We start from the raw sequence: 24,152 nt of genomic DNA, 5'->3' as shown, positions 1-24,152 counted from the left end.
CTTTTTTCATTAAAAGGCCGGCAAAAAGGCCAAGACTGGAGGAGCCCATAGGTGGGGGCAGTTCACAGCCACAGGGATGGGGGAACGACCAGGCCCAAAGCACAGCAGATCAGCCACATCAGGGCTTTGAGAGAAAGCAGCCCAGCGAACTCACAAGAACCCAACAACAACACTGGTATGACAACATAAAGAGGTTTTGGCAAAAAAAGCACCAAACCACCTTTGGGTAGTTGGATGCAAAAACCAGCCCAGGTCAAACATTATCCAAATGGGAGACCTGAGCTATATCAGGCCACTTTTAGCATCTCCCAGGAACCGCTAAGACCAATTAGAAAATTTCTTCCTTTTGAAAGATCAGCAGAAATAAATTTGAGACAGCATTGAGAAGGCCCATACCACAATATCCTCAAACAGTCTGTCCTTGGCAACAATGGGCCCAATCAGTAGCAGTAGAAATAACCTTTATAATTGATAATTTTATCTTTTATAATTGACATTTTGTGAGACACTACTATAGAAAATTAAAATCACAAGCATAATGATTTACTTCCTCTGTTAAAAGGTGACAACAGAGATGTTTACAACAATGATTTAACTTTAGTCACCATGTTCTCCCATTAGGGACTTCCCAAATATGTGAAAGGAATACATTATGCATGAATAAAAGTAGTTTCAAAATGCTATTGGGTTAAAACAGGAAGGATGTTGAACTAGAAATATTGAGAGCACAGTAATCCTAACAAACAAATGTATTTTATGCACCACAGTGCCGGTCCATCGTATCAACAGCAAAACGACATCTCAGAGTTCAGCAATAATTTTCAGCAGCAACAATGGTATACTCTCAACCGAAGGAGCGTCGGGATAGAGGATGAGATGTCCGAACCCATGGATACTGGTGACATGTAAGGACAATTTCTATTATGTAGTTTTATTTCGCAGCTAACATTTCTTTTTAAGTAAATACTCTACATGTTAACTCTCACATGCCGGACACATTGCTTCATGGATCTCTGGTCACTTTTTTCAGTGAAAGGCCGACGAATGAGCAGAGACAGGAGGAGCCCATAGGCTGGGGCAGTTCACAGCCACAGGGATGGGGAAATGACCAGGCCCAAGGCACAGCAGTCCAGCCACATCAGGGCTTTGAGAGAAAGCAGCCCAGCGACGTCACAAGAACTGAACAACAACACTGGTATGACAACATAAAGAGGCTTTGGCAAAAAAAAGCACCAAACCACCTTTGGGTAGTTGGATGCAGAAACCAGGCCAGGTCAAACCTTATCCAAATGGGAGACCTGAGCTATATCAGGCCACTTTTAGCATCTCCCAGGAACCGCTAAGATCAATGAGGAAATTTCTTCCTTTTGAAAGATCAGCAAAAATGAATTGGCCATGTCCAGAGACAGCATCGAGAAGGCCCATACCACAATATCCTAGAACAGTCCGTCCTTGGAAACAATGGGCCCCATCAGCAGCAGTAGAAATAACCTTTTTAATTGATAATTTTATCTTTTATAATTGACATTTTGTGACACACTACTAAAGAAAATTAAAATCACAAGCATAATGATTTACTTCCTCTGTTAAAAGGTGACAACAGAGATGTTTACAACAATGATGTAACTTTAGTCACCATGTTCTCCAATTAAGGACTTCCCAAATATGTGAAAGGAATACATTATACATGAATAAAAGTAGTTTCAAAATGCTATGGGGTTAAAACAGGAAGGATGTTGAACTTGAAATATTGAGAGCACAGTAATCCTAACAAACAAATGTATTTTATGCACCACAGTGCCCCTCCATTGTATCAACAGCAAAATGACATCTCAGAGTTCAGCAATAATTTTCAGCAGCAACAATGGTATACTCTCAACCAAAGGAGCGTCGGGATAGAGGATGAGATGTCCGAACCCATGGATACTGGAGACGTGTAAGGACAATTTCTATTATGTAGTTTTGTTTCGCAGCTAACATTTCTTTTTAAGTAAATACTCTACATGTTAACTCTCACATGCTGGACACATTGCTTCATGGATCTCTGGTCACTTTTTTCAGTGAAAGGCCGACGAATGAGCCTAGACAGGAGGAGCCCATAGGCTGGGGCAGTTCACAGCCACAGGGATTGGGAAACGACCAGGACCAAAGCTGGGGAAACAACCAGGCCCAAGGCTTGGGAAACGGCCAGGCCCAAGGCTGGGGAAACGGCCAGGCCCAAGGCTGGGGAAACGACCAGGCCCAGGGATGGGGAAACGGCCAGGCCCAAGGCTGGGGAAACGGCCAGGCCCAAGGCTGGGGAAACGACCAGGCCCAGGGATGGGGAAACGATCAGGCCCAGGGATGGGGAAACGACCAGTCCCAGGGATGGGGAAACGACCAGGCCCAGGGATGGGGAAACGACCAGGCCCAAGGCTGGGGCGACGACCAGGCCCAGGGATGGGGAAACGACCAGGCCCAAGGCTGGGGAGACGACCAGGCCCAGGGATGGGGAAACGACCAGGCCCAAGGCTGGGGAGACGACCAGGCCCAGGGATGGGGAGACGACCAGGCCCAAGGCTGGGGAGACGACCAGGCCCAAGGCTGGGGAGACGACCAGGCCCAAGGCTGGGGCGACGACCAGGCCCAGGGATGGGGAGACGACCAGGCCCAAGGCTCGGGCGACGACCAGGCCCAGGGATGGGGAGACGACCAGGCCCAAGGCTCGGGCGACGACCAGGCCCAGGGATGAGGAGAAGACCAGGCCCAAGGCTAGGGCGACGACCAGGCCCAGGGATGGGGAAACGACCAGGCCCAAGGCACAGCAGACCAGCCACATCAGGGCTTCGAAAGAAAGTAGCCCAGCGAAGTCACAAGAACCGAACAACAACACTGGTATGACAACATAAAGAGGTTTTGGCAAAAAAAAGCACCAAACCACCTTTGGTTAGTTGCATGCAGAAACAAGGCCAAGTCAACTATAATCCAAATGGGAGACTTGAGCTATATCAGGCCACTTTTAGCATCTCCCAGGAACCGCTAAGACCAATTAAAACCAAATGTATTCCTTTTGAAAGACCAGCAGAAATGAATTGGCCATGTGTAGAGACAGCATTGAGAAGGCCCATACCACCTTATCCTAGAACAGTCCGTCCTTGGCAACAATGGGCCCCATCAGCAGCAGTAGAAATACCCTTTATAATTGATATTTGTATCTTTTATAATTGATATTTTGTAACACATTACTGAAGAAAATTAAAATCACAAGCATAAAGATTCACTTCCTCTGTTGAAAGGTGACAACAGAGATCTTCAGAACAATGATTAAACTTTCGTCACCATGTAGTCCCATTAAGGACTTCCCAATTATTTAAAATGAATAAATTATGTGTGGATAAAAGTCTTTGTAAAATGGCATCGGGTTAAAACAGGAAGGATGTTGAACTAGAAATATTGGGCCAGATTTACCAATATGTTCTTAAGAATCTTCTTAGATTCTTTCTTAAGTTGTTCTTAAGAAGTTCCTTAAGAAAACCCTACGTTGGATTCACCAACGCGTTCGTAAACCCCAGAATTGTTCGCAGCTGTGTTCTTAGATTGATGAATGCCATTTGTTCGTAAGTTGAAAGCGCGTGCCAGGTGAGTCTAATTAACATATGATTAGCATAAGTCACCACCCACCAATGCCCATAAAAGGAACTGCAGCAGGACCCTGTAGACAGAGCAAAAAGCAGCAAAATGCCCAAAGCTTGCCTCTCCACGCCTGATTTCTGACGCCGTGTTGAACAATCAAGAAAGGATGGCTAACATGCTTGATAAAATTGCATCAACCCTGATGACTATAGCCAACATGCTTAAAGAAATCAACGAGAATGTAAAAAAAAATAAGAATGTAAAAAGAATAAAAACGTGTAAAAGCTGTGCTCTGACACCGGTCTCTCTTATTTTTTCTTTTTGAAGTGAATCAAGACTGTTAGACTAAAATTGTGACAATAATGCATTTTATTCACAAACGGGCAATTAATCGCGCTCAAACGTGAACCGCGTGCCTGCAGTCTGGCCCCACCATTGCGTCAGGACGCACATCCTCAGGGGGTTGTGGCTCTGTGTCCAAACACATCCAGCGCCCCTTTAAAATGCCGATGGTGCGTTCAATGGTGGAGCGACTGCGCGCATGCATCTGATTGAATAAAATTTCCTGTGGAGTCGGAGGGTTGGTCAGTGGTGTCAACAACCAGGGAGCCAGGGCATATCCTCGATCCCCTAATAAAATAAATCAAGATAAAATCAAATAAAAAGACAGTTTTGGCATGGTTTCCAATTTGGTTGATTAAAGTTAAGTCATTGGCACATTTACGTAATTTTAAAATTCTCCGTGAATCACCAAAAATAGGAAATAAATAAATATGACATAATTATCATTGTAATATTGAATTTTATTGAACTCCACAAGAGAAGAAAACACAACCATGCCAACATGTCGGCACTGAAATGTGCGTAAGAGTACTCCTGAGTGTTCGTAGGATTTGTTCTTACCTACGCATAAATCCAGGATAAGAAGAAATTGGTGAATGCCACAATCTTTGTAAAATGTTCGTAAGTGGGACTTAAGAACAAATTTGTTTGTAAGAACGTTTCGTGAATCTGGCCCATTGAGAGCACAGTAATCCTAACAAACAAATGTATTTTATGCACCACAGTGCCGCTCCATTGTATCAACAGCACGATGACACCTCAGAGTTCAGCAATAATTTTCAGCAGCAACAACGTTATACTCTAAACCGAAGGAGCGTCGGGATAGAGGATGAGATGTCCGGACCGATGGACAGTGTAGACTTGTCAGAACAATTTCTATGACGTAGTTTTATTTCGCAGCTAACATTTCTTTTTAAGTAAATACTCTACTTGTTAACTTACACATGCCATTTCTTCATGGATCTCTGGTCACTTTTTTCAGTAAAAGGCTGATGAATAAGCCAAGACAGGTGCCGCCCATAGGCTGGGGTAGTTCACAGCCTCAGGGATGGGGAAACGACCAGGCCCAAGGCAAAGCAGACCAGCCATATCAGGGAATCGAAGAAAGAAGAACCAAACAACAACAATGGTCTCGTAACCAGAATACGCGTCGGCGAAAAAAGCACCAAGCCCAAGCCAACACAGGCCAACCACCTTTGGATAGTTGGATACGAACCCAGGCCAGGTCAGACATTATCCATATTGGAGACCTGAGCCATACCAGGCCACTTTTAGCACCTCCCAGGAACCGGTAAGACCAATTATAAATTTTCGTCCTATTGAAAGACCACCAGAAATGAATTGGCCATATCCAGAGCCAGTATTGATAAGGTCCATACCACAATATCCTAGAATAAGCGGTCCTTGTCAACAAAGGGCCCCAGCAGCAGCAGGAGAAATAACCTTTAATCGCAATGGCAGAGGACAAGGCTTTACTCAGCCAAGGCAATTTAGACAACCACTACTAAACCCTGAAAACAGACCAGCCACCTCGTTTCCTGTTCATCAACGGCAAAGTCAGCATCCTGACAGTTCATGGTAGCTCAAATGCCGCTACCCCTAAGCTGTTTAAGTGTACTGTGAGATCAATACAAATGCCACATCAATCTTGTAGGTGGCAAACATACCAATAGTCCAGCTGCTGTGGGACATCAGAACACAGCAGGCTGATCAGCCATCCTATTCTCCCATATAAAAAAAAAATGCTGAATTCGCTAGAGATCAGCCGTCCTATTCTCCCATATATATAAAAAAAATTGCTAAATTGGTTAGAGGTAGTTCTCAGTTGACTTTTATAAACAAAGTCATTTTGCAGGAGGACTTTGGACACAAATGAAATGGGACAAGATTATGACCAAGAAATTAAAGTGTGACATAAAAGAGGGAACAAAAGGCAACATGGAAGATGGACTATTACAAGCTAGCAACAAAATGGTACCAGATATTCAACAAATGGACCCGTTTATTGAAGATATGTTAATTAAAGCCTGGGAGCAGTTTTAAATATTGAGAGGGCACTCACCACAAAATCTCCAGCTGAAGCCCCACCAACATCTATATGGGTCAAATTCAAGAGCTTCAAAAATGAAAGAAATACTCAAAAAACCTTGGCTAGTGAAAAGGTTTGATTCCCAGAGGAAAAGGACAGATATGAAACACGATTATGTACCGGAGGAAGTGGAGAAGTGGGACGAAACGAAGGCTGCTCTGAAGCAAAGAATGTGGTTTCAGACTCCATTCCAGCCTAAACTATGGGGATACACTACAAGGCAGGCCCGGTGATTTACATCTCAGCAGAGGCAGTAATGGAAGATGTGGCAAAGACAGATACTGGTGAGTTTTGAAAAAACAATATTCTCTTTTGATTTAGCTCAGCAAGCTGTCCTGACGATTAATTTTTCTGGTTAAACTATACATTTAATGCAAACAAATCACCATCTGTACTCAAAGGAAATTACTTACATGCCGCATGGGCATCAACGCATCGCCGGCTGCCTTCTTCAGAAGTTCACAATACAACAGACCAAGAAGAAACAATGGCCGTCAAACATATTTATAAGGCCCGAGGACCTCCCCAGCTGCCTAAGCACTGCCCGAATAAAATAAAGATAAAAATAAGACAGAACGGGAAAAACAAGGAGGAATTCTGTACAGCCGCCCCCAGATTAGCAGGGCTATTCTGTAATGTGGAGGAATTCCTAAGGTGTTGCTGTAGATGCCTCTTCCTGCTGATGGTCATCTTGTAGCGCTGGCAGTCGAACCAGTCGTGCTACAGGACATAGATATGTTTGATTGTTGACCTTCACCTCCGCAGCCCGAATGTATCCATCTTCGCTGACATTTAAATTCACAATCTTCCCGACCGGCCATTGGGCTCGTTGCAGTTGAGGATCCACAATCATCACCACAGTTCCTATTTCCAGATTGCTTGTAGGTATGCGCCACTTCTGACGTACTTGCAGGGTTGGCAGATATCCTTTGATGAAACGCGACCAGAAATGGTCTGCAATCATCTGGTTTTGTCGCCATCTTCTTCTGGTGATGGCATCTGGGACATAGGACACCTGGGGTAATGACGCATCCCGCCGCCCCATCAGCAACATACTTGGCGTCACTGGATCAGGATCCGCTACATCAGAGGACACGTACCCAAGTGGTTTGGCATTGAGGATTCCTTCAACTTCAATCAGAACGGTAAGTAGCACGTTTTCAGGCACTGCCTGGGCCCCAATCACCACTTGTAAGGCCCTCTTGACTGAGCGAATCTCCCGCTCCCAGATCCCACCAAAGTGTGGGGATGCAGGTGGGTTGAATCTGAATATAATTTGATGTGAAGCTGAACTCTTCTGGAGCTGTGGTTCCATGTCAGCAAAGGCTTCCTTCAGTTCTCTTTCGGCACCTCTGAAGTTGGTTCCTTGATCGGAATAAATTTCTGATGGGTTTCCTCGGCGAGCGATGAATCTCCTCGGAGCCAAAAGAAAGGTGTCTGTGTCCAGGCTATTTATTAGATCTAGATGCACACACCTCGTCGTCAGGCACTTGAAGATCAAGCCCCAGCGCTTTTCGTTACGGTGTCCAACCTTCACTAGATAAGGTCCGAAACAGTCGAATCCCGTGGAGTAGAATGGCTTTCCTCTCCATTTCTGGCACTCTGTGCAGGTTCTCTGGATGTGTTTGACCGCCTGTCGTCCTCGAAACACCCAGTACTGTCGTTGGAGCTCTGCAAACACTCGATCAGACCCCGGATGCAACAGCCGATTGTCCATTTCTCTAATAAGGAGTTTCACCCACTTGTGATGAGGTTCCAGAACAATGGGATGAATGACAACTGGGCGTGGTTCTTCCATGCGTCGGAAGCGGCCTCCAACTCTAATCAATTCGGTTGCCAAGTCCCACTCCGGTGAGAGACAGCTTAGTGAGAGACAGCTTAGTCGGCTGTTACAAGACACCTGTTTCCCCTTCCGAAGAGCCTTGACCTCATCAGGGAAGCTGTCCGCTTGGCAGGTTCTCAAGACTTGTAGTTCAGCATCTCTATAACTTGCGGAAGGTGCCATTGGGTCTTGCAAGACTGACCCAAGCATGGACTGTTGTGTGGCATTCACCACTTCCGTCTGGAATGCCTTAGTGTCACCTGACCTAACATCAGGTGAGTTCAGCAGGGCAGCGATCTCACTCTGGGCCAGTTGATGGGGTTGCCCGTACTGTTGTTGCAAAGCTTGCATTGCTGCTGACTACGGTTGGGCATGATGTCGTCATGACTGGGCGATTAGTCGGGCCTCTTCAAGGACAAGCTGTTCCATGAGTGCTCGGTATTTATAATACTCCGATAGCTGTGGATGGGGACCAAGGAGATAGTCAAGGGCCATCTTGAGATCTGTGAACTCTCGTTCGCTGTCATGCTCCAGTTTAGGGAGTCTGGGCACGGGGACAGGTTGGGTTGGAGGGTGATGCACAAATGGTGGTGCTTGTGGCGTACTTGGGTAGCCTGGGTAAATGGGAAAGGCTGATGCGGTTGGTTGTGGTTGGTGCTGATATGGATGATACTGTTGAGGTAGCTGGAGGGTGGATGGTTGCTGACTAATGCTGCCGTACTGATGAGGAACTGGTGGTAAATAATTTGAAGATGAAGGGTATCCATTTGCCCCTGTTGAAACCTGGAGCACGGGTGGTGTGAATGCTGGTTGATTTTGAGAGATGATTGGAGATTGAGATACTTGCTGTGGGGACAGCTGAGGTATCGTCTGGGTGATGGAGGCACCTATGTGGCCTGGTTGCAAAGTGGCTAACGCTGGTGCGGGGAGCCCGGGCATTAGTTGGGTTGGAGGCTGAAATATGGGCTGAGGAGTCAACTGCGATATCTGGGTGATGGAGGCACCCATTTGGCTAGGTGGCCATGTAGATGAAACGGCTGAAGGGAGTGCTGGCGTCACTGTGCAGCTGTACGCATTGATTGGCAGGGACGCTGGAGCAATTGCCAACCTCTCTATGCCCCTCACTAAGGGTGACAGGGGAACAGGTGCATGGCTTCCAGCCGATTTTATCAGCGGTGCTGATATGAGGGCACAAGGGGGTGCAGGTACTGCACGGGGGGTGGTAGACGATTGATGCAAGGCGATGTACTTGTGGCCGTGGTCACGGGTTGGATGAGGCGACTCTGCCGTGCTTGATCCACTGCTGCCGCTGTGCTGCTCCACTTCGTATTCATCTTGGCTGTCTGCAGGAGAAGACTTGTCTCTCTTCACAGTTTTAGGCAACTGTTCTGGTGGAGGTCTGATCTCATTTGTTTAATTATTTGCTCCCACCTCCTCCTTCTCTGCTTTCTGTAGCAGTTCAAGAGACTGGCTGAAATCAGCGGTGCTCATTGGTATCTTCACAGCTCCTATAGCATCATGTTTTGAGAAACGGTCAAAGTCGTACACGGTCATCACCAGCTTCCTGCCACCAAGCTCGGTGTAGGGTACCTATAGGGCAGCACATTAATGCACAATAAACATCTCGTGCTGAAATTCTATTTTATTTTGTTTATTTATTGTTTTATAGCGCCTTTACCTTAAATGAGAAAGTCTCATTGAAGTTGGGATCAAGGTTTTTCCTGAGAACTTTAGTTTCAAACTTTTTCTTTTTGTCCGGGAGGAGGTAGAGTTTAATGTCGGGGTCAGAGCTTCCCCCCACATCCATCGCTGGCAGCTCAGCAGCCTGCAGGATACCTACAACCAGCTAGCAAAGGAAAAAACATAGGCTGAGAATTTAAAGGGTGCGGGCTTACAGCTGACAGAGGGTGAAAAAAAAACAAACAGTCATCGCACCATATTATCTGTGAAATTGTAATCTAAAGTGAAATGTAGCCTGCCCATCTTCTCCGTCTCCTGGGGCGCTTTTCCCGACAGTGCAGTTTCTTGGTTCTCTTCATCTTTAAATGGGTGGACAAGCTGCACGCATGCGCAGACACGAGCACACACATAGACACACACACAGGCACAGATATGAAGTATAAAATTTAATCAGAAGATCATTTACTGTGTTGTTTCTCTCTCTATATTCAACATGTGTTTTTTTTAAAAAAGGGAGATTACATTATTACCATGTCTGTTCGAATATCTTAAAGAAATTAAATTTTTGAAGTCGCAATGGCTTACCGTTTCAGTCCTCCATCTGCAACTGAAAGCCGACTCTGAGCTCCTAAACACAATTTTTTAGAGCGCTTATGTATAAAAAAAATATTAAAATAAACCCAGAAGGATGTAATGAAGAAGTATCTATACATTTTAGATTTCAAATGACAAATAAAAGTAATACAGGTATTTTTATTATTACCATTCACTGTTATTATCTATATAAAGTTAGGTATTACTCACCCTCAAGCAGAAACAAGTGGGAGACAGAAAAAGACAACAGAAGAAATCTTTTCAATGTGAAATTTAAGTTCATCTCAGAGTCCGAAAAGAGGTCGTGAAACCTTAACGGTGCATTTCAGTAATAAAGGAAGGAAAAATGGTTTATAACGCCATCACGGTCGTTTCTGGAAAGCCAACCCAGCACCAACTGTTACTGAATAACGCACACCTCAATTGGCAGGTAACATGCACCTCTGTCATCACTCTGACTTCTACATACAGGTGTGTGTGTATAGGTGTGTTTGTTTGAGAGCGAGAGAGAGAAAGAAAGAGAGAGAGGGAGATTGCAGCAACAGTTTTCAGCTCTCAAGTTACCATTAATTATGTGGATACAAGCGGGGAAAAATGGAGAATCATTTGAGCAACCCAATCTCTCAGGACTTTTAAAAAAAATTTGATACAGGGTTTTGGGGAAAATAAGCAGGTCAACTGTATTACTAGAAACACACCGTTAATGTATTATAAATGCTCCCTTAAGCTCAATTAGTGACACAGTATAACACAAATGTCACATTATTTCTTGCATGTGAAATTATGTTGCAATTCAATTAAAATCAGTTTATATAGCTCATTTCATATGTGTGCTTCACAAAAACAAAAGAAAGCACATTACGTGCAATAACATCTCGAATCTGGTGTGTTTTTATATATCACGACGTTTCACAGGAAAGGAAGTTAATCTGAAACGGTGCCTCCGAGTTTTTGGACCAGCTGGAAGAATTTGTTTTTGCATCATTCACTTGTAAAAGGTTTTCATTCATCCAGTGTCTCACATCATATCATGTATGTGAATGTCATTTCAAAGTATAAAAGAGGCTGCATCCAATACAGGAACAACAACTGCAGATGACATCACCCTAAGTGGCATTACTTTATTGTAATACAATTTTAAATTACCTCAGAAATAAGTTTATTTGTCAGCCGGCATCCTTCTGAACTCAAAATATTATGAAGAGATTTCGCGTGTGTGTGTATCTGGAGCAGGATTTCCAGCATATAATAATAATAATAATAGATTTTTTTTCAAAGTGCCTTTCAAGACACCCAAGGACACTTTACAGTACATCTATGCAACAGTTAAAAACTATTTACAATTTAAAATCATCATCAGCTTCACAGTTAAGATTTCAATAACAATTGCAATAGCACCAACCTGAGGTAGACAGGGGGCACAGTGAGGTTGAGGGAGGAGGAGGATCTGAGGGGGCGTGTTGAAATGGTAATGTGGAGGAGGTCAGACAGGTAAGGAGGGGGAGTTTATGGATGGCTCTGAAGGTGAGTAGAAGGATTTTGTACTGGATCTGGAAAGTGAATTTGAAGCCAGTGGAGTTGTTGTAGGATGGGGGAGATGTGGTGGGAAGATGGGGTTCTGGTGATGATGCGGGCAGCTGAATTGTAGACCAGTTGTAGCTTGTGGAGAGATTTTTGAGGGAGACCGATGAGGAGGGAGTTGCAGTAATCTAAACGTGAGGTGACAAGACTATGGACGAGGATGGAGGTGGTGTTGGGGGAGAGGGAGGGACGAAGTCGATTTATTTGTCGGAGATGGAAATAGGTGGCCCGAGTGGTATGGCTGATGTGGGATTTAAATGAGAGAGTGCTGTCAAGGATGACGCCCAGACTCTTAACTTGAGGGGAGGGGGAGACCAAGGAGGTGTCAATGGGAATGGAGAAACTGGCAACTTTTGAGAGTGATGATTTCATCCCTACAAGGAGCACTTCAGTTTTATCACTGTTTAATTTAAGGAAGTTGGACGAGAACCAGGCTTTGATTTCAGCTAAGCAGGTGGGGAGGGAGGAGGGTGGGAGTGAGGAGTTAGGCGAGCTTGAAAGGTACAGTTGAGTGTCGTCTGCATAACAGTGATATTGGATGTTGAATTTGCAGAAGATGGCGCCAAGGGGAAGAAGATAGATAATGAATAGCAAGGGTCCCAGGACTAAGCCCTGTGGCACGCCTGAAGTGACTGGGGAGAGGTTGGACTTGAATGATTTGAGCTGGATGAACTGTGTGCGGCCTGAGAGGTACGAATGGAATCACTGAAGGGGGGTCTTGGCAAGGCCGATGGATGAGAGTCTACGGAGTAGAATGGGGTGGGAGATGGTGTTGAATGCTGCAGTAAGGTCGAGGAGGATAAGGATGGAAAGTGAACCAGAGTCAGCTGCAGTGAGAAGGTCGTTGGTTATTTATATGAGAGCAGTTTCAGAGCTGTGGCGGGGGCGGAAACCAGATTGGAAGGGGTCATAAAGGGAGTTATGTGCTAGGTGGGTGTGTAGTTGAGAGGCGACTACTTTTTCAAGGATTTTGGAAATGAAAGGTAGATTAGAAATGGGACGGAGATTGTTGTAAATATTGGGGTCTGAGCCTGTTTTTTTCAGGATTGGGATGATGGCTGCCGTTTTGAGGGATGAGGGAACAGTTCCAGTCGAAAGTGACGATTTAATGATGGCAGAAATGAGGGGGAGCACAGTAGGGAGGCAAGATTTGACCAGATTGGTGGGTAGGGGATCCAGCTGACATGTTGGTTTGGATTTCCGGATAAGAGCATCGATGTCAAGATTTTTAGGGAGAAGAAAACTGGAGAATTGATGACGGTGAGGCAGATTAGTTGGTGGGCTGGGAGGAGGTCCGGGCTGGAGAGCGGGAAGTGAGCCTGTGTCTAGGTGATGGTGAATGTTTAGGATTTTGTTCTTGAAAAACTACATTAGGGAGTTACAGGTGTCAGTTGAATAGAGGTGAGGAGGTAGGGAGTCAGGTAGCTGGATAGTTCTGTTGAGAAGTGTGAAAAGAGATCTGGTGTTTCCTTTGTTGCAGGAGATCTGGGCAGAGTAGTATTTTGTCTTGGCTTGGTGAATTGCATCCTTGTATTGGTAGATGTGGGCAATGTACATTTGCTTGTGGATCAGGAGTCCAGTTTTCTTATAAAGTCTTTCCATTTGAGGGCCTTTGGTTTTCATGGAGCGGAGATGAAGGGTAAACCAGGGGGCAGTTGTGGAGAACGAAACAGAGCGTGTTTTGGCTGGGGCGAGGGAGTTGAGGATGTTCTTTAAACTAGTATTGTAGTGGGATGTGATTTCGTCGGTGGTAGTGAAACAGTCTGGGATGATAATATCATTAATGTGGGAACTAAGGGTGTCAATGTTGATGTTTTTCAAATTGTGGAATGAGATAAAGCGTGGTGACTTAACTCTGAAGTGGCGGAGTGCAGTGCTGAAAGAGATGAGGAAATGGTCGCTGACATGGAGATAATCAGCAGTGCAGTAGAGGGGGATGAGACCAGAGCAGCAGAGAAGGTCCAGAGTGTGTCCTTTAGTGTGCGTTGGGAAGTTGATAAAATTATGCAGTCCAAACCTCTCCAGGCATGATAAAAAGTCTTTGGTGCGGGGCAGATTGGTGTTGTCCATGTGGATATTGAAGTCCCCTAGTATTATTATGTTTGGAGATAGTGTACATCAGGGGTGGGGAACCTTTTTCATATCGAGGGCCATTTCAATTTTTATAAAGTCCTCCGAGGGCCATACTATTATGAACACATACCTAGGGATGCAAAAAAAGACGAAAAAAAGTCTATAACCACTGTGTTACTAAGTCTCATGATTGCTGCATTTGAATTTGAATTATTTATTTAGCACACATGCATATAAAATCACCAAAAAAATAGACAAACAAGTTAAATATTTTTACATTATCATACAAAACAATAAAAAAAAGAGGTGCAGAGTTGAGGCAAGAGACCTGTAAGGGCCTGTTCGAGGCCTCTACTCACAACAACTAACAGACAGACTTGCTAACAGACAGACAGACAGATAAACGCCGGCAAAAACATAACCTCCTTGGCGGAGGTAATAAAGACAATAATAATAACAATAATTGCTGCATTTCTACACCTAATGCGATGGTTGGAACTGCTTCTCTTTGGAGAGGCATCTAATGTCAGCTGGCAGTGATGATGATGCCACTCGAAGCTGGTTTTCCAAGTTTGGGTCAGTCAGTCTTGAGCGGAAGCGAGTCTTTGCAAGTGTCAGTTTTGAAAAGAACTGTTCACAGCAGTACGTTGTCCCAAACAGAGATGCAAACTTCAGGGCATGTCTCCTCAAGATGGGAAAATCCTCAGCACTAACGTACAGTTTGTAAAAGTCCAGTAGAGAGAGGTTGTTGTACTTAGCTTTGAGTTCGTTGTTGTTTTGCAGCTCAATTATTTCCATTTGGAATTTGTCTGGTACATCAGATGGTTGCACATTAAATGGCGTAGCAAACATGTCTAGTTCCCTTTGTATGTTTTTCACATCATGAAACCTCTCATCAAATGCCTGAACGAGTTTTGCACATTCACCAGCATATTCAGTCATAACATCAGGCTTTTGTTCTTGCAGGGTGGGAAAGTGCACAGTGTTTCCCCTTTCCAGTTGTTCTTGCCACAGCCTTAACTTCACTTCAAATATTTTCACATTTGAAAGCAGAGAGCTGACGAGCTGGTTGGGACCTTGCAGCTTGATGTTTAGCTCTGACAGGTGCTTGGTGATGTCCACCATGAAGGCCAGATCACTGAGGAACTTGCCATCACTGAGCTCCATGACAGGTTTCCCCTTCATCTCCATGAAGTGTTTGACCTCTTCCCGCAGTGTATAAAACCGTTCGAGCATATTTGAACGACTCAGCCATCGCACTTCACAGTGATAAACCAGATCACCGTACTCTGACTCAAGCTCGCTGAGTAGCTCCTTGAACTGGCGGTTGTTCAGCCCTCTGCTTTTGATGAAGTTTATGGTGGACACGACGGTTTTCATCACATTGTTAAGCTTCAGGGAATGTGCACACAGACTCTCTTGATGTATGACACAGTGGCACACAACTATATCACTTGGATCCAGACCCAGACGGCTCATTTCTTTTTTGACTAATGCAGTCAATCCTTTTTGCGTGCCAACCATTGCGGGTGCTCCATCAGTGGCGATTCCGCTCAACTTCTCAAATGGCAGTTCAAAATTGTTCATGGCCACAACAACTTGACTGAACAAATCCTCACCTTTACTAGTGCCATGCATGGCTTGGAAAGACAACAACTCCTCCTTTATTTCAAACTTGGTGGGAATCCCACGCACAAAAATGGCAAGCTGCGCTGTGTTTGTGATGTCAGTTGTCTCATCACAGGCCAGAGAAAAATACTCAAAGTCTCTTGCAGTGTCCCTCAGTGTTTTTTCAATATTTTGTGCCATGTCAGTAATCCTGTCTGCAACGGTTCTTCGAGACAAACTGACGCTTTGAAAAAGTTTTACTTTGTCCGGCGCGGGAACCTCAGCGGCGGCTACTCCTTCACGAACTCTCCTTCGGCGTGAGGTTTCAGCTTCTTGGCTATTAATTCACTCACCACAAAACTTGCTCGTGTAATATTCTCTCTGTCGGAAGATGGTCGTATGAAAGCTGCTTGTTGAGCCTCCAAACTCCGACGAAGAGCGTTAACTTTATCCACACGCATCTGTCCTTTCAACTCATCGAGTTTAGCATGTTTCGTGCTGTAATGGTGCTCGAGATTTGCCTTTTTCATCACCGCCAGCGCCTCGCCACAAACTAGGCACACTGGCTTGCCTTTTACTTCGACAAAGAAAAAATCATTTGTCCATTTCTCCTGGAATAAACGGCATTCTGCATCCACCTTTCTTTTCTTGACAGTCGCCATGATACATCAATTTTTCGTCCGTGTCAATCAGTCCGCCCAATACGTACATCACATGCTGTGTTCACTGACCCTGACCTTTGCTCAGACATAACATTACCGTCCGTTTTATCTCAGAAAATGAATGGCTGCCGATACGTTTTTTCCTGATTTTTTTTATTCATTCATACTACAATCTTATTGCGTTGCGGGCCGGTAGAAATGGTCTCGCGGGCCTTATACGGCCCGGAGGCCGGAGGTTCCCCACCCCTGGTGTACATAGATGGGTGAGCAAGACGGCAAAGTCATTTAGGAAGTTGCTGTTGGGCTTGGGGGGGGGGATAAATAGTGGCAATGACGGTGGGAGTGGGTCCAGAGATTGTAAGTGCCAAATGTTCAAATGAGGATGATGGAAGCGGAAGGATCTTCCACTTCTGGTGGTGAATCACTGCGATACCACCACCACGGCCGTGGGAGCGGGGGTGGGAAAAATATGTATAGTCCGGTGGGGTGGAGTCGTTGAGTGAGGATAAATCATTTGGTTGTTGCCAGGTAATACAAAGAAAGTTGAAATTGCGGTCAGTTAGGAGATCGTGGATGAGGTGTTCCTTGTTCGTGAGTGAGCGGATGTTAAGAAGTCCGAAGCTGACAGAAGTGTCTTCAAGTTTGGTGTGAGTCAGAGCCTGGACGGATGGGCTGGCTAAGACTGAGTGATTGATAGTCCGGGAGGTGTTTCTGCCAGAGCGGTGTCTGTTGGTTATGAGGACGGGAATAGGGAACAGTTGGTTGCTCCTGTGGTTTATTATGGGAGGAGAGCTAATCTTGGAGAGGCCAGTGGCTGAGGGAGACAGTTGGATAATCTGCCAGCGGGGGGAGCTCTGGGGAGGGGTCGTTGACAGTGGGTGGATCATGGAGGGAGAGGGATTTGAGTGAGATGGGGAGGTAAGTAGTCAGGCATATGGGGAGGAATGGACGGTGTCTTGCAGATTAGCTGCTAGCATGCGGCTACCTGCGTGGTTTGGATGAATTCCGTCCGATTTAAAAAAGCACGGACGGTTCCAGAACAGGTCAAAATTGTCCACGAGGGCAATGCTATGGGCTTGGCAGGCAGAATGAAGCCAGGTGTGCAGGCTGAGGACTCGGCTGAATCGGCCACACCCACGGCCAAGAGTAGGGAGGGGGCCGCTGATGAAAGCAGACAGTCCACAGGTTTTCAGGAAGTTCAGAAGTTTTCTAAAATAATCCTTCGTGAGCTCGGACTGGTGGAGGGATGTGTCATTTGTCCCGACATGGATCATGATTCTCTTGATCGAAGCTGGCAGAGTTTTCAAGAGAGTGGGGAAGAATGGACGCGGAGGCGAGTCAGAAGGGGCACAGGATAGCTGCGGTGCAGGTGTAGTGGATGACAAGGAGCGCCTCTGGAGGGGCCCCGGGATGGGGTGGTCGGGCACAGGGGCGGGAGGGGGTAGACGGGACGAAGACGACGGAAAGCTGCCGGTCCCATCAGATAGCCGGATGGACAAAGTCCAGGACAATGCGGGTAGAGGGGGGGAATCATGATGGTCAAGAGGGGTGAACTTGTTCTCCAGGTGGAGGTGGAAGAAAGGAGCCTGTGATGGACGCTTTGTTTTCCCAGTGCGGGCGCTGATCTGGGACCATTGCTCCTGTTGAGATGGAGTGGAGCTAGCCCGAGGCTTGAGATTAGCCCTGGGTCCTGCTGCATGCTTCGTAGAGGAGGCATCGGGGGAGATGAGTGGATGAACAGCCGGAGGAGAGGTGGTGGCGACAGTGGTGTTAGGAGCGGTGATGTCGGGATCAGATGCATCAGCGGAGTCGGGATGGGGTTCTTTGAAAACGATGGTGTCAATGAATCTCTCAGCTTCCTGGATCTGATATAGGGTGGAGATTCTTTGCTCTAGCTCCTGGATCTTTACAGCAAGGTAGGCACAGTTGGCACAGCTGGATGAAGAAGAGAGTGGGGCCATGGACGCTAGGGCTCCGGTGAGTTGTCAAACACACACCTGGTAATGACCCACTCCTGCCTGGGGGGGGGTTATGGTCACTTTTCAACACTTGCTGTAATGTTTCTCAAACACACGACCTTTTGCGCCCTCAAAAAGCGAATCCGCATCACTTCCCACTTGTTGCTACGTTGCGAGGCGTGAACGCACCTCCACTTCAGCCCCGGCTGGACGGCTGGCCGGGCTACCGGCGGAGCTAACGCTAATGCTAACTCTGAGAGCCCGGGGCGATGAGTGTCTGTTCCCGTCTGAGTGGGGCCGTTCGCGGGGTGGGAGAACGACAGCTCGGTCTCGTCACGACACCGCCAAACGTTGTTCACCTCGCGTCTTTGTTACAAGCGCATTCAAACAGGTGGCACCGCTGTTAGCCAGCATTAGCAACGCGGGTCCCCAAACGGTGCGTTCCGTCCGCGTGGCTTAATAAAAATTGTAGCGGTCAGCGTAACTCAGTCAGCGAGTCCGTACAGTGAAGCTAAAAGGGAAATGTCTTACCAATCCCTCGGTGGTATTTTTATCCAGTGTTAAAGGGAGTTTCAGCCGGAGTCAGTGGTTGAGGTTGTTGGCTAGCTGTCACACAGATTCGCAACTATCTATATACTTTTATGTTATTTTTAGACCCACTCCATGGACATGCACAAAGTTTTATTTGTAGTTCAATTATGTGCTTATTTTTCAGGAAGCAGATGTACTGGACTAGATTTCCCATATAATAGTTCAACTTGTCCAATACAGGCACTTGACCAAAAAAAATATCTGCAATTCTGGCTTGGAAGTTTCTTTGATGCTTTAAACTCATTAATCTATAAAGACAATATATCTACCTTAGCCACAACCTCTCAATATATGCAAAGGTGGACAAGTTGGCTGATGAGTGTTATTTGCTGATAATATTTATTTCATTTTCTATTTGGTACTTCGATAAATCTGAGGCCAGTGAACTAGATAAACAGCACATTACTTAGGAAAAAACCTCTCCAGGCATTCATTCCACACTCGCTGATAGACCGGTACAGTACACCGTGTGACAAGCCCTTCTATTGATCTTTACCTTATTTTGCTCATTATTATAACCTCTGTAATGGTTTAATGAATTCCTATTTATTATCACTGCATAATACACCAACTGATCTGGCCAACATGGAGTTTAAATTGAACTGCTAAGAAAAGGAAACATTCGTCAAAATGATCAGCTCTTAATGCTTTCAATATATTATGAACAGATTTCAGTGAAATTTTGTAGTGTGTCTGTGTGTGGCTGTTGAGTGTTATCTGCTGATCATCTTTATACATCAAAATGATCAGCTGTTAACGCTTTCCAACTTAGAGCTGATTGAAACTTGTCAGGATTTGACAAATGCTTTGAAATATGTGCCTTGCTCAAGGGAGTTACTGCGTTTACGCGGCACCCATTTGGAGACGTTGAGGCGGATTTACGCATCAACATTTGCAACGCCTTTTCACTTGACCTTGTTTAGGATGGAGGGTGACCTTTTTGGCACTCCAAGCTGATGTTAAGCTGGAGAAAATACCTTTAATTTAATTTTCAACCTACTACATTTTGGAAGCTCATATTATACTCTGCAGATTTAAATCACAATCTGTGGGTAATTGATCTGTTTGATGCAAGACTCCACAATTTTTTCAAGTTTTGAGAATCAAATAAAGATTTCAAATTGTTTTTTTACCATTTTCTTGAACGTAAAATAGTTCATGTGAGGTGGCAGGTATGGACAGGCTGCAAAATTAATTGTTCTTAATTGTTTGTGTTAAAGTATCTATTGCTTTTGACTGGAACAAAATGTGAATCTGTATGAGGTTTTTAAAGCTGGTTTTCTGACAATAACTTTTTTTTTTTCATGGCCAGCTTTAGAGAAAAGGAGTTTGATGGGGATCGGTTGTTTCTCTAAAAATAAAAAGCCTATGGAGAACCCAGAGCCTCCGGGTGCACAGTCACCTGACACTTGTCTTCAAGGAAGTAACTGTCAGGACTCGTAAGTTTACTCTCTACAGCTACTATGAATATTGCCATATTCATTGCGGAAAGGTGCATAGATTTAAAAATTAGGAAATCCATCAAAATATTTTGGCATAATAGCTATGCTACAGAAGTGTTAGCTTCACTTTTTGCTGCTAAGATCATTAATATGTATTGTCCTAATCGAATCAACTGGAACCCATTTTTAAAACGCATTTCATTATCAATTTTCATATTTGTCCAAAGATTTAAAATAGAATAGAATTAAAAATAGAACTTTCTTCTATTTCACTGTCTCAGGAAAAAATGAAATAATGCATTTGAATTATTCAGAAAAAATCTTAAATATTTAATCTTTTTTTTTTTTTTTTTTCTTGACACACCCTGATCTTATATAATTGATATTTTGTAAGACACTACTAAACAAAATTAAAATCATCATGCTCTAAAACTATTCTCTAGTTTTATTTCACAGCTAACATTTCTTTTTAAGTAAATACTCTACATGTTAACTCTCACATGCCGGACACATTGCTTCATGGATCTCTGGTCACTTTTTTCAGTGAAAGGCCGACGAATGAGCAAAGACAGGAGGAGCCCATAGGCTGGGGCAGTTCACAGCCACAGGGATGGGGAAACGACCAGGCCCAAGGCACAGCAAACCAGCCACATCAGGGCTCTGAGAAAAAGGAGCCCAGCGACGTCACAAGAACCGAACAACAACACTGGTATGACAACATAAAGAGGTTTTGGCCAAAAAAAAGTACCAAACCACCTGTGGGTAGTTGGATGCAAAAACCAGGCCAGGTCAAACATTATCCAAATGGGAGACCTGAGCTATATCAGGCCACTTTTAGCATCTCCCAGGAACCGCTAAGACCAATTAGAACATTTCTTCCTTTTAAAAGATCAAAAGAAATTAATTGGCCATATCCAGAGACAGCATTGAGAAGGCCCATACCACAATATCCTCAAACAGTCTGTCCTTGGCAACAATGGGCCCCATCAGTAGCAGTAGAAATACCCTTTATAATTGATAATTTTATCTTTTATTATTGATATTTTGTAACACATGACTGAAGAAAATTTAAATCACAAACATAATGATTCACTTCCTCTGTTGAAAGGCGACAACAGAGATGTTCAGAACAATGATTTAACTTTAGTCACCATGTAGTCCCATTAAGGACTTCCCAAATATTTGAAAGGAATAAATTATGTATGAATAAAAGTAGTTTCAAAGTGTCACGGGGTTGAGGCGGATTTACGCATCAACATTTGCAACGCCATTTCACTTGACCTTGTTTAGGATGGAGAGTGACCTTTTTGGCACTCCAAGCTGATGTTAAGCTGGAGAAAATACCTTTAATTTAATTTTCAACCTACTACATTTTGGAAGCTCATATTATACTCTGCAGATTTAAATCACAATCTGTGGGTAATTGATCTGTTTGATGCAAGACTCCACAATTTTTTCAAGTTTTGAGAATCAAATAAAGATTTCAAATTGGTTTTTTTCATCATTTTCTTGAACGTAAAATAGTTCATGTGAGGTGGCAGGTATGGACAGGCTGCACAATTAATTGTTCTTAATTGTTTGGGTTTAAGGATCTATTGCTTTTGACTGGAACAAAATGTGAATCTGTATGAGGTTTTTAAATCTGGTTTTCTGACAGTAACTTTTTTTTTTTCATGGCCAGCTTTAGAGAAAAGGAGTTTGATGGGGATCGGTTGTTTCTCTAGAAATAAAAAGCCTATGGAGAACCCAGAGCCTCCGGGTGCACAGTCACCTGACACTTGTCTTCAAGGAAGTAACTGTCAGGACTCGTAAGTTTACTCTCTACAGCTACTATGAATATTGCCATATTCATTGCATAGATTTAAAAATGTATTGCATAGATTTAAAAATTAGGAAATCCATCAAAATATTTTGGCATAATAGCTATGCTACAGAAGTGTTAGCTTTGAAGGCTAACTCCAGCACATTTACTTGGACACTTTTTGCTTTAAAAGATCAAAAGAAATTAATTGGCCATATCCAGAGACAGCATTGAGAAGGCCCATACCACAATATCCTCAAACAGTCTGTCCTTGGCAACAATGGGCCCCATCAGTAGCAGTAGAAATACTCTTTATAATTGATAATTTTATCTTTTATTATTGATATTTTGTAACACATGACTGAAGAAAATTTAAATCACAAACATAATGATTCACTTCCTCTGTTGAAAGGTGACAACAGAGATGTTCAGAACAATGATTTAACTTTAGTCACCATGTAGTCCCATTAAGGACTTCCCAAATATTTGAAAGGAATAAATTATGTATGAATAAAAGTAGTTTCAAAATGGCACGGGGTTAAAACAGGAAGGATGTTGAACTAGAAATATTGAGAACACAGTAAACCTAACAAACAAATGTATTTTTTGCACCACAGTGCTGATCCATTGTATCAACAGCACGATGACACCTCAGAGTTCAACAATAATTTCCAGCAGCCCGGACATCATAATCGAAAAAGAAAGAGATACTGGATAGAGGATGAGATGTCCGAACCGATGGATAGTGTAGACATGTAAGAACAATTTCTATTATCTAGTTTTATTTCACAGCTAACATTTCTTTTTAAGTAAATACTCTACATGCTAACTCTCACATGCCGGACACATTGCTTCATGGATCTCTGGTCACTTTTTTCGTTGAAAGGCCGGCAAAAAGGCCAAGACTGGAGGAGCCCATAGGCTGGGGCAGTTCACAGCCACAGGGATGGGGAAACGACCAGGCCCAAAGCACAGCAGACCAGCCACATCAGGGCTTTGAGAGAAAGCAGCCCAGCGAACTCACAAGAACCCAACAACAACACTGGTATGACAACATAAAGAGGTTTTGGCAAAAAAAGCACCAAACCACCTTTGGGTAGTTGGATGCAAAAACCAGCCCAGGTCAAACATTATCCAAATGGGAGACCTGAGCTATATCAGGCCACTTTTAGCATCTCCCAGGAACCGCTAAGACCAATTAGAAAATTTCTTCCTTTTGAAAGATCAGAAGAAATGAATTGGCCATGTCCAGAGAAAGCATTGAGAAGGCCCATACCACAATATCCTAGAACAGTCTGTCCTTGGCAACAATGGGCCCCATCAGCAGCAGTAGAAATAACCTTTATAATTGATAATTTTATCTTTTATAATTGACATTTTGTGACACACTACTAAAGAAAATTAAAATCACAAGCATAATGATTTACTTCCTCTGTTGAAAGGTGACAACAGAGATGTTCAGAACAATGATTTTACTTTAGTCACAATGTAGTCTCATTAAGGACTTCCCAAATATGTGAAAGGAATACATTATACATGAATAAAAGTAGTTTCAAAATGCTATTGGGTTAAAACAGGAAGGATGTTGAACTAGGAATATTGAGAGCACAGTAAACCTAACAAACAAATGTATTTTATGCACCACAGTGCCGGTCCATCGTATCAACAGCAAAATGACATCTCAGAGTTCAGCAATAATTTTCAGCAGCAACAACGTTATACTTTCAACGGAAGGAGCGTCGGGATAGAGGATGAGATGTCCGAACCCATGGATACTGTAGACATGTAAGAACAATTTTTATTATGTAGTTTTATTTCACAGCTAACATTTCTTTTTAAGTAAATACTCTACATGTTAACTCTCACATGCTGGACACATTGCTTCATTGATCTCTGGTCACTTTTTTCAGTGAAAGACCGGCAAAAAGGCCAAGACTGGAGGAGCCCATAGGCTGGGGCAGTTCACAGCCACAGGGATGGGGAAACGACCAGGCCCAAAGCACAGCAGTCCAGCCACATCAGGGCTTTGAGAAAAAGCAGCCCAGCGAAGTCACAAGAACCCAACAACAACACTGGTATGACAACATAAAGAGGTTTTGGCAAAAAAAAGTACCAAATCACCTTTGAGTAGTTGGATGCAGAAACCAGGCCAGGTCAAACCTTATCCAAATGGGAGACCTGAGCTATATCAGGCCACTTTTAGCATCTCCCAGGAACCGCTAAGACCAATTAAAACCAAATGTATTCCTTTTGAAAGATCAGCAGAAATGAATTGGCCATGTCCAGAGACAGCCTCG

At 44.1% G+C, this 24,152-nt stretch overlaps 2 protein-coding genes and 1 pseudogene across 2 annotated transcripts in view; 1 reads left to right on the top strand and 2 right to left on the bottom strand.

Moving 5' to 3' along the window:
* LOC101075282 (synaptotagmin-1-like) overlaps nt 1–6,873 on the bottom strand; it is a 29,674-nt pseudogene extending 22,801 nt beyond the window's left edge.
* The window catches only part of LOC115251010 (uncharacterized), a 44,457-nt gene that overhangs the window by 17,582 nt on the left and 2,723 nt on the right, over nt 1–24,152 (top strand). The window contains exons 7-11 of the mRNA XM_029841658.1: nt 17–175; nt 22,473–22,610; nt 22,742–22,900; nt 23,503–23,640; nt 23,766–23,930. Coding sequence (XP_029697518.1) covers nt 17–175; nt 22,473–22,610; nt 22,742–22,900; nt 23,503–23,640; nt 23,766–23,930 — 759 coding nt within the window. The remainder of the gene's footprint in view (nt 1–16; nt 176–22,472; nt 22,611–22,741; nt 22,901–23,502; nt 23,641–23,765; nt 23,931–24,152) is intronic.
* On the bottom strand, nt 8,252–10,794 carry LOC115251015 (synaptotagmin-2-like). The gene is made up of 4 exons (XM_029841664.1): nt 10,350–10,794; nt 9,801–9,923; nt 9,544–9,711; nt 8,252–9,455 (listed from the first exon to the last, which is right to left on the bottom strand). Exons 2-4 carry the CDS (start codon nt 9,846–9,848, stop codon nt 9,279–9,281), a joined length of 393 nt encoding a protein of 130 aa, XP_029697524.1. The 5' UTR covers nt 9,849–9,923; nt 10,350–10,794; the 3' UTR covers nt 8,252–9,278.

This window comes from Takifugu rubripes, chromosome 9 (genome assembly GCF_901000725.2).
Source record: "Takifugu rubripes chromosome 9, fTakRub1.2, whole genome shotgun sequence".
NCBI classification, from domain to species: Eukaryota; Metazoa; Chordata; class Actinopteri; order Tetraodontiformes; family Tetraodontidae; genus Takifugu; species Takifugu rubripes.
This window is presented reverse-complemented; position numbering and strand designations above follow the sequence as displayed.

Bases quoted from the DNA above. Each gene is read 5' to 3' on its own strand.
- LOC115251015 (XM_029841664.1), bottom strand. From the start codon at position 9,848: ATGGGCAGGCTACATTTCACTTTAGATTACAATTTCACAGATAATATG. The intron at 9,712-9,800 runs GTGCGATGACTG...TTCCTTTGCTAG, and splicing joins ACAATTTCACAGATAATATG to CTGGTTGTAGGTATCCTGCA. The intron at 9,456-9,543 runs GTAAAGGCGCTA...GCTGCCCTATAG, and splicing joins ATGAGACTTTCTCATTTAAG to GTACCCTACACCGAGCTTGG.